General features: G+C 49.5%; 1 protein-coding gene across 1 annotated transcript; it reads right to left on the minus strand.

The window, feature by feature from the left end:
• Window positions 1-818: 818 nt before the first annotated feature.
• Window positions 819-9677, minus strand: LOC118376915 (otolith matrix protein 1). Its single transcript, XM_052498898.1, is given in 11 exon segments — window positions 819-829; window positions 946-1105; window positions 1186-1370; window positions 1533-1600; window positions 3696-4070; window positions 5983-6061; window positions 6151-6253; window positions 7009-7074; window positions 7076-7140; window positions 7333-7456; window positions 9287-9677. Coding segments are annotated over 10 exon segments (1191 nt in total). The 5' UTR covers window positions 7412-7456; window positions 9287-9677.
• Between the last annotated feature and the right edge of the window lie 1388 nt (window positions 9678-11065).

Raw genomic sequence — 11065 nt, forward strand, 5'->3', positions numbered from 1 at the left:
GTTCCTATTTTAGCACAGATCTAGGATCAGCTTACCTTGCCAAAATGGAACATGAACCATTATGGTTAAAAACATGAACCTGACCTTAGATGTCTGGTGGTGACTTACAGCTGTAATCCCCTCTCTGTCAGGTGTAGAGTGACTAGCATGGTGGTTTGCTATACCAACCGTGGGAACGCAGTGAACCAAGGGTACACACACACACACACACACACACACACACACACACACACACACACACACACACACACACACACACACACACACACACACACACACACACACACACACACACACACACACACACACACTGAGTTAATGACATTGATATTTTTTATAGGAGGAAAAGTGACTACTGGAACTGTGTGGGAGGAAATAAACACTCCGGATATCTATGTAGGGAGGGAAGGAGGCGAGGGGAGGATGTAGGGATGGAGGGAGGGAGGGAGGGGGCATGTAGGCAGGATGTAGGGAGGGAGGGAGGGGGTCATGTAGGCAGGATGTAGGGAGGGAGGGAGGGGGCATGTAGGCAGGATGTAGGGAGGGAGGGGGGGGCATGTAGGGAGGGAGGGAGGGAGGGAGGGGGCATGGAGGGAAGGAGGGAGGGGCATGTAGGGAAGGAGGGAGGGGGCATGTAGGGAGGGAGGGAGGGAGGGGGCATGGAGGGAGGGAGGGGGCATGTAGGGAGGGAGGGGGCATGTAGGGAGGGAGGGGGCATGTAGGGAGGGAGGGAGGGGGGCATGTAGGGAAGGAGGGAGGGGGGCATGATAGTGAGGGGAGAAATGGAGAGGATGCTGGTTGATTTCTTTCTAGAAGGATCAGCACAAACCTGTGGGAAGAAACACAAGACATGAAAGAATGAAACCACACTGTGTCTCTTTCTCTCTCTCCACTCTCTCTCCACTCTCTCTCCACTCTCTCTCCACTCTCTCTCCACTCTCTTACTTTCACACTCGAAGGCCTGCAGGACCGTGGTGTATGTTGGACCCAACCAGGAAGTGTAACTACCCACAACCCTGAGCAGGTGATGGGTGGAGTCAGAAAACAGGAGATCTGATTGGGTGTAGCCCACTGAGCTGAACATGGTGGTGTTCCCAAACACATTCTATAGAGAGAGAAGAGAGGGGTTGAGATGTCAAAAAAAAGTACACACACATACATACTTAGACAAGCGCACACACACACCTGTAGGCGTTCCAGGTATTTCCAGACTCTACACTTGTCCTCGAGGCGTACCACCACAGCTTTAGCTGGTACCACAGCCAGGTGACACGTCTCATGGTCAAACGGCCCGGCCTCGCTGCCATCCGGGCACAGCAGCTTCAGGTCCTCCAGTTCCAGGTCCATGGCCCATGATTCCATATTGTTGCCTAGGGTAGAGTAGAAGAATTGGTGAAGTGATGTGGAGGAGGCTGATCAGAAAAACTATGAAATACTGACACTTAGTGTCTCGAGCGAGAAATGCTGAAGTTTGTTTAGAGGGGAGACATTCTGAATGTTGGTGTTTGGTTAGATTTAGATCAGATTCTCACCATCCATGTTGTCAGAAATGGTGGTGTGTTTGACAAATGCCACATCGCCCAAATTCTCAGCCACACACCTGGAAGAAAGACTCAAGTCAAACACAGCTAGTTAAATAAGACACTGTTTCTCAAACCAGTCCTCTGGGATCCACAGCAATTCTACCTGATTCAACTAATCAAGGGCTTGGTGATTCGTTGACTAGTTACATTTGTAGACTGGTGTGGGAATATATCAAATATGTGGGATGGTTAGGGGCCCCCATGGACTGATTTGAGAAACTTTCAAGAAGGAGAAATAGATCCTCCCTCTTTCCTCTCCTCCCTACCTCAGTGCCCCAGCCTCTCCTCCTTGATCTCTCCTCTCCTCCCTACCTCAGTGCCCCAGCCTCTCCTCCTCTCCTCCCTACCTCAGTGCCCCAGCCTCTCCTCCTTACCTCAGTGCCCCAGCCTCTCCTCCCTACCTCAGTGCCCCAGCCTCTCCTCCCTACCTCAGTGCCCCAGCCTCTCCTCCCCACCTCAGTGCCCCAGCCTCTCATCCCTACCTCAGTGCCCCAGACTCTCCTCCTCTCCTCCCTACCTCAGTGCCCCAGTCTCTCCTCCTCTCCTCCCTACCTCAGTGCCCCAGTCTCTCCTCCTCTCCTCCCTACCTCAGTGCCCCAGTCTCTCCTCCTCTCCTCCCTACCTCAGTGCCCCAGTCTCTCCTCCTCTCCTCCCTACCTCAGTGCCCCAGACTCTCCTCCTCTCCTCCCTACCTTAGTGCCCCAGCCTCTCCTCCCTACCTCAGTGCCCCAGCCTCTCCCTCTCTCCTCCATACCTCAGTGCCCCAGCCTCTCCTCATCTCCTCCCTACCTCAGTGTCCCAGCCTCTCCTCCTCTCCCCTACCTCAGTGCCCCAGCCTCTCCTCATCTCCTCCCTACCTCAGTGCCCCAGCCTCTCCTCATCTCCTCCCTACCTCAGTGTCCCAGCCTCTCCTCCTCTCCCCCTACCTCAGTGCCCCAGCCTCTCCTCCTTACCTCAGTGCCCCAGCCTCTCCTCCTCTCCCCCTACCTCAGTGCCCCATCCTCTCCTCCTCTCCTCCCTACCTCAGTGCCCTAGCCTCTCCTCCTCTCCCCCTACCTCAGTGCCCCAGCCTCTCCTCCTCTCCTCCCGACCTCAGTGTCCCAGCCTCTCCTCCTCTCCTCCCTACCTCAGTGCCCCATCCTCTCCTCCTCTCCTCCCTACCTCAGTGCCCTAGCCTCTCCTCCTCTCCCCCTACCTCAGTGCCCCAGCCTCTCTCCTCCTCCTCCCGACCTCAGTGCCCCAGTCTCTCTTCCTCTCCTCCCTACCTCAGTGCCCCAGTCTCTCCTCCTCTCCTCCCCACCTCAGTGTCCCAGCCTCTCCTCCTCTCCTCCCCACCTCAGTGCCCCAGCCTCTCCTCCTCTCCTCCCTACCTCAGTGCCCCAGCCTCTCCTCCTCTCCTCCCTACCTCAGTGTCCCAGCCTCTCCTCCTTACCTCAGTGCCCTAGCCTCTCCTCCTCTCCCCTACCTCAGTGCCCCAGCCTCTCCTCCTCTCCTCTCTACCTCAGTGCCCTAGCCTCTCCTCCTCTCCCCCTACCTCAGTGCCCCAGCCTCTCCTCCTCTCCTCCTTACCTCAGTGCCCTAGCCTCTCCTCCTCTCCCCCTACCTCAGTGCCCCAGCCTCTCCTCCTCTCCTCCCCACCTCAGTGTCCCAGCCTCTCCTCCTCTCCCCCTACCTCAGTGCCCCAGCCTCTCCTCCTCTCCTCCCTACCTCAGTGTCCCAGCCTCTCCTCCTCTCCTCCCCACCTCAGTGCCCCAGCCTCTCCTCCTCTCCTCCCCACCTCAGTGCCCCAGCCTCCCTCCTCCTCTCCTCCTCCCCACCTCAGTGCCCTACCTCCCAGTGCCCCAGCCTCTCCTCCTCTCCTCCCTACCTCAGTGTCCCAGCCTCTCCTCCTCTCCCCCCTACTTCAGTGCCCTAGCCTCTCCTCCTCTCCTCCCCACCTCAGTGCCCCAGCCTCTCCTCCTCTCCTCCCTACCTCAGTGCCCTAGCCTCTCCTCCTCTCCTCCCCACCTCAGTGCCCTAGCCTCTCCTCCTCTCCTCCCCACCTCAGTGCCCCAGCCTCTCCTCCTCTCCTCCCCACCTCAGTGCCCCAGCCTCTCCTCCTCTCCTCCCCACCTCAGTGCCCCAGCCTCTCCATAGTGTCTCTCTCGGTGATTGTTAACACATATATGTCTCTCATTGTCATCTCCTATGCAGGCTTCACACGGGTTCTTAGGGTTGCTTCCTCTGGGGTCGTGTTCTCTGTCCTTTACTCCTGGTACACAGCTGTAGCCAAAGAAGTCCCCCGCCGCTGGAGGGACACACAGTGACACCAACAATACACACAAAGAGTCTGGGCCACACAACACACACACACCCCCCCCCACACACACACAGGTCTCACCTTTAGGAAAGTTGCATTGTTCATCGACACTGATCTGTGAGGTGTTGACCAGGAAGCCAATAGGAACAGTCCAGCCCACCGTGGTACGGATCCCTGGGTGACAGGAGCTACGATATCCAATCAATCAATCAATGAGTCAATCATTCAAATCGCAAAGTTGTTGTGGAAGAGGCAAGGTTTTTTCCCGCTGTCTATAAGAACAAGCCACCTGGTACCGACAACCTGGATGGTAAATTGCTGAAGCTGGATTCCTCTTTGCCACAGCTTCAGTTTAAACCTTAGAAGACAGTATGTGCCCTCAGGCCTGGAGGAAGGAAAGGGTCATTCCACTATCCAAGAATAGCAATCCACCCTTTAATGGTTCAAACAGCCGACCAATGAGCCTGTTACCGGTGCTTAGCAAACTTTATGAAATGATCGTGTTTGACCAAATACAATGTTTTTTTACAGAAAACAAATGAACAACACTGTATTTACACTGTATTTCTGATCAATTTGATGTTATTTTAAAGGACAAAAAAATGTGCTTTTCTTTCAAAAACAAGGACATTTCCTAGTGACCCCAAACGTTTGAACGGTAGTGTACTTTCAGCATGACGATCGGGAAGGGCACTCAACATGCTCGGCACTGACACAAATGACTGACGATTGGCTGAAATAATTTGATAATAAGAAGATTGTGGGAGCTGTTTTGTTAGATTTCAGTGCAGGTTTTTGATATCATTGATCATGACCTATTACTGATAAAAACGGATGGATTCAGAATGATCTAATAGAACAAAGAGGGTTTTCTTTAATGAAAGATGCAAATTAAATTGAGTGTGATATACCGCAGGGCAGTTTTTACTAATGACCTTCCACTGGCCTTGAATAAAGCCTGTGTGTCTATGTACGCTGACGACTCAACCGAAAACACATCAGCTACAACAGTAGAATAAATAACTGACACCCTTAGTATAGAGCTCCTGTCCGTTTTAGAATGGGTAACTAGCAATAGGCTGATGCTAAGTATCAAAAACTAAAAACATTGTTTTTGGGATAAATCACTAACTCAACCCTAAATCTCATCTCGATCTATTATTGAATAATGTGGTGATTGAGAAAGTTGAGGAGATTAAACTGCTGGGTGTAACCCTATATAGCAAGCTGTCATGGTCAAAACATATCGACTCGATGGTTGCTAAAATGGGAAGAGGTCTGTCCGTGATAGGGCGTTGCTCTGCCTTCTTGACACCTCAGTCGACCAGACAGGTCAGGTCTACTGCCCAGTTGTGTGGTCATTTACGGCAAAGAAGGATATAAGTAAATTGCAGTTTGTCCACAACAGAGCAGCACGTATTGCACTTAGATGTACATGGAGGGTGAATGTCAATAACATGCATGTCAATCTCTCCTGGCTCAACGTTGAGGAGAGATTGGCTGCATCACTATTGGTCGTTGTGAGAGGTATTGATGTGTTGAAGGTACCAAACGCTGTCACAGAGTTCGGAGACTCATCGGTACAACACAAGACATGCAACCAGAGGTCTCTTCGCAGTCCCCAGGTCCAGAACAGAGGCTGGTAAACACACAGTATTAAATAGAGCCATGACTACATGGAACTCTCTGCCACCCCAGGTAACTCAAGCTGGCAATAAAACCAGATAAAAAAACAGATAAAAGAACACCTTACGGCACAACGGGGACTGTGAAGAGACAGACATTTTTATATACTACGTATTGTATTAAGTCTTGTATAACGTGTTGCATAATGTGTTGTATTAAGTATTTTATATTGTATTGTATATTGTATTATATATTGTAGTATGTATTGTATTATATATTGTATTATATATTGTATTATATATTGTATTATATATTGTATTATATATTGTATTATATATTGTATTATAGTGTTATGTATACTATGTATTTTATTTATTTGTTTGGACCTCAGGACGAGCAGCCACTGCCTTGGATCCTAATCAAATCAAATCAAAATCTAACAAACAATCAATCAATCCGTCTATCTGGTCTCACCTGCGTTCATGCATCTCCAACAGGGACAGGTCACTGGAGGAGCGACGAGCCAGAGCTACAACATAGTAGCTGATACCATCTGAGAGAGCAGACAGGATAAGGTAGAGACAGGTTCAACGTTTACACACGGTTTCCTTCTCCCCGTCTCCCCCCCTCCTCCTCACTCACCCAGTCCGTTGTAAGACTCTCCAGCAGCCAGTTGTAGTCCAAAGCACCAGCCGGCTGTGTAGATGTCATCAGGAAACATGGCTGCTGCATCTGCTGTACCATTCTGAACAGACATAGGTCATTTTTTAATTTTTTAAAATTTGATTTCACCTTTATTTAACCAGGTTGGCTAGTTGAGAACAGGTTCTCATTTGCAACTGCGACCTGGCCAAGATAAAGCATAGCAGTGTGAACAGACAACACAGAGTTACACATGGAGTAAACAATTAACAAGTCAGTAACACAGAGAAAAAAGGGGAGTCTATATACAATGTGTGCAAAAGGCATGAAGAGGTAGGCGAATAATTACAATATTGCAGATTAACACTGGAGTGATAAATGATTAGATGATCATGTACAGGTAGAGATATTGGTGTGCAAAAGAGCAGAAAAGTAAATAAATAAAAACTGTGGGGATGAGGTAGGTGAAAATGGGTGTGCTATTTACCAATATATTATGTACAGCTGCAGCGATCGGTTAGCTGCTCAGATAGCAGATGTTTGAAGTTGGTGAGGGAGATAAAAGTCTCCAACTTCAGCGATTTTTGCAATTCGTTCCAGTCACAGGCAGCAGAGAACTGGAACGAAAGGCGGCCGAATGAGGTGTTGGCTTTAGGGATGATCAATGAGATACACCTGCTGGAGCGCGTGCTACGGATGGGTGTTGCACAATTCGACTACACTTTCTCTACAGGTCGTTTAAGGTTGCACAATTCTGGTAACTTTCCAGAAATCCCGGTTGTAGGGTTCCCAGATTTCCCGCAAATTATTTTGTAATTCCATGGATTTCTGAAGCCATAAGGCTGTTTTGCCACACACCTTGATCTTCTCCATGCAGTCTGTGGGACTCTGGCCACGGACACACAGCAGCGTTCCTCTGATATTCCCGGGCTGTAGCACTCCCAGCCAGATCCAGACACTCCTCTGCCTCCGACACCACACACCAGGAGACTGGGAAAGACAAGGAATGTTGAACTGTGTTCAACTGTATTCTCACTGGAGGAAAACAGGTGCAAGCATTGTACCTTCGCACCAGTTGCAAATGCAACAGAAATGCTCCAGGAGACTTCACATGATGATGAGGTTCATCAGAACCAAGGTGAAAACACAGAATACATCTGACCTAAAGACTCCCAGACTTACCGGACGTTTCCTGAGTGGAGAAAGAGATGAATGAGAAGAGGAGAAGAGTCACTGCCAGCCTTCTGTCCAGACGATCCATGTCGACTGACAAAATCAGAGAAATCTTCTCCCTCTCAAACACACTCTGTGAAGACGAAATCTCCTCTCACACACGAGACACACTCCAACGGAACGCTACAGTGGAGAAACCAGTAACCTGAGGTTTTATCAGGAAAAAATGCTTTCACATCGACCCCCTCTTATACCCTTGTTCTTGGGAACCCTCAAGCGGAGAGATGGATGGGGGAAGGGGGAGGGGGAGGGGTGGGGGGGTGCCAGGTAAGAAGAAAACATTTCATTATTCTCCTCCATTCCAAATATTCTAACCCCTGGAAGATAATCTCCTGATAGCTGTCTAATGTTTCTCTTTCAATTATCCCCTTAGCTTTAGAAAGCGAGAGGAGGGGAGAGAGAGAGAGATGGAAGGAGATGGGGAAAGAGAGGGAAAGGAGAGGAGAAATGCAAGGGGAGGGGAGAGGAAGAGAAAGAGAGAGAGACAGGGTAGAGAGAGGTAGAGGAGGGGAGGTGACAGAGAGAGAGGGTAGAGAGAGGTAGAGGAGGGGAGAGAGAGGGTAGAGAGAGGTAGAGGAGGGGAGAGAGAGGGTAGAGAGAGGTAGAGGAGGGGAGCGAGAGGGTAGAGAGAGGTAGAGGAGGGGATCGAGAGGGTAGAGCGAGGTAGAGGAGGGGAGAGAGAGGGTAGAGAGAGGTAGAGGGGAGAGAGAGGGTAGAAAAATGTGGTAGAGGACGGGAGAGAGAGGGTAGAGAGAGGAGGAGGAGGGGAGAGAGAGGGTGGAGAGAGGTAGAGAAAGAGAGAGAGAGGGTAGAAAGAGGTAGAGGAAGGAATGGAAGTTGATGGAGAGGGTGGGGGAAAAGAGAGAGAGGGGAGGAAAGGTAGAGTGGTAGAGGAGAGAAGGGGAGGCAGACTGACTACTTGGCTTGGCATACCCTCTCCAGTACACCTGGCATATCCCAGCAATCTCTCTAATTAAAAGAGTGACACAGACAGAGTGTCTCTGTGTGGAAGTCTGGTGGGAGGCCTTGCCAAGGAGAGTGGATACTCCCTGTCCCCCGCTCTGCCTGGGCTGAGATTAAAGATGTAGCCTAGCCACCATAACAGGCTGTGTATTGTTCAGGTGTACGGTAGCCAGTCAAGGAAAACATATTGGCTATCTGATACCGCTTCCCCTCTCTCTGGGTCTCAGCTCACAAGCAGGCAGGTACACATACACGCACAGACACATGTACATAATGTCTAGCCCTACCTTGACTTAAGAGGTTTTAAATCTGGTTTCTACATCTGGAATAGGCTCAAAACTGGTAAAACCACTAGAAACAACAGTACTATAAAATCATGTGTTTGTTACCCAAACCGCTTCAACTATTGCATCCAGGGGTGCAACTTTCACTGGGGACGGGGGGGACGGGGGGGCAGTCTGAAATTGCATTCCCGCCCCCAAGTTTCATAATTTGAGTGTGAGACTAAACGAGAAAACCGTGTGCTTTAGGACCATGCGGACGCCTCAGAGCGGTCGGGTAGGCTGTTTGGAGTGATTATCCGACTGGAAAAAAGGTAATTTAAAAAAAGTTATTGTGATGAACAGAGGCCAGTGCTCCCCGGTGCTGTGTAGGCACCTGAAGCACAAGAAGAGAGGGAACAACCTTTTAAATTGTGGCCACAAGACGTTTGGTTGTAGCTAATGGGGATGAGCTAAGAAGAGGAAAATGTCAGTCAAAGCTGCAGTTGAGCTTAATGGAGGGAAGTGGCCCTAATGCAAACAAGGTAAAATAGCACAATCGATATGGATGCAGTCCATATTGATCAACAGTCTAATGTCAAAGCCTCTATAAAGGGCCTAGTGGTTGAGGCCAGGGGTCGGTTTGATATTGGGCAGTATGTTTAGTAAAAGTAGGCTACCTGTATGTTGGCGGTACGGCATTGCCTATATTGGTGAAGACTTTGATGTAGATCAGATTGGTTTCAGAGCTGAAGGGTCCTACTGCTCCTGAATCAGTCAAAGCCGCATAGAAGGCCACCTTCGGTCCGTCTGTGAATACAGGAGAGAAAGTATACTTACTTAGGGCAATTCACTGAAAATACGCAGAAATTCCAATTTAGAAAATATCTTTACTTATTAAACCTACTTAGTTTCTAATGAGGTGTTTTTTGAAAGTGTAGAGAAATTCATAATTGAACAACACGGGAACAAGTGAAGTTTTCAGACAATGTTTCACCTGTCTTTACCTCCTCCTCCTTGCCCTTCATTTTCATTCTATGATACAATGAGGAACAATATACACTATTTACATTTCTGGTGGCCAAAGAAATGACAGATTTTCATTTAGACTCAAATCTGCAGACGGCATCTTCCTTCACATTTGTACTCAACATGTATTTCATTGCTTTCTATAAAGGCATGTTCTGTCATATTAAATACAGTACATTACCAGTATTCTTGGTATTTTGCTCCTCCACCTTCCTCTCACTCAGTCTTGCTGCCAATGCTAGAATGATATCAGCAGAAACACTGCTTACCTCACAGTTAAAACTGAGAGACACATTACATGACCAACCCACTGTAGAACGTGAACTGATACACACGATCATATTTGCATTTTCACTCTCACTGGCAGTCAATCCAATTCAACTTTATTAATCATATTGATTCTCCCACTAATTCAAGAATAAGCTTTTCTACACTACCTGTGTTCTACACTACCTGTGTCACTGGCTTACAGTCTGGCCCCCATATTCCACAGCTCCACTCTCTGTTCAACGACCATGTCTCTCAGCTCAGCCCTGACATCAGGTGGTTTGGTCGTGCGTTCGCCTGTCATGCCTGTAGCTTTAGTTCTTTATCTGAAATTCACTTACCATATTCTGTTCCCCTGTCCGTTGAGTGATGTCTTTCTCTCTGACCTCTCCTCTCTCCTCCCGAGTCCATGTCCCAGACAGACAGAACAACAGTCCCAGACAGACAGACAGACAGAACACCCTCCTCTCTACTCCTGAGTCCATGTTCCAGACAGACAGAACACCCTCCTCTCTCCTCCTGAGTCCATGTCCCAGACAGACAGAACACCCTCCTCCTGAGTCCATGTCCCAGACAGACAGAACACCCTCCTCCTGAGTCCATGTCCCAGACAGACAGAACACCCTCCTCCTGAGTCCATGTCCCAGACAGACAGAACACTCTCCTCCTGAGTCCATGTCCCAGACAGACAGAACACTCTCCTCCTGAGTCCATGTCCCAGACAGACAGAACACTCTCCTCCTGAGTCCATGTTCCAGACAGACAGAACACCCTCCACTCTCCTCCTGAGTCCATGTCCCAGACAGACAGAACACCCTCCTCTCTCCTCCTGAGTCCATGTCCCAGACAGACAGAACATCCTCCTCCTGAGTCCATGTTCCAGACAGACAGAACACCCTCCTCCTGAGTCCATGTCCCAGACAGACAGAACACCCTCCTCTCTCCTCCTGAGTCCATGTCCCAGACAGACAGAACATCCTCCTTCTGAGTCCATGTCCCAGACAGACAGAACACCCTCCTCCTGAGTCCATGTCCCAGACAAACAGAACACCCTCCTCTCTCCTCCTGAGTCCATGTTCCAGACAGACAGAACACCCTCCTCTCTCCTCCTGAGTCCATGTCCCAGACAGACAGAACATCCTCCTCCTGAGTCCATGTCCCAG

This window comes from Oncorhynchus keta, chromosome 37, assembly GCF_023373465.1.
Source record: "Oncorhynchus keta strain PuntledgeMale-10-30-2019 chromosome 37, Oket_V2, whole genome shotgun sequence".
Lineage (NCBI taxonomy): Eukaryota > Metazoa > Chordata > Actinopteri > Salmoniformes > Salmonidae > Oncorhynchus > Oncorhynchus keta.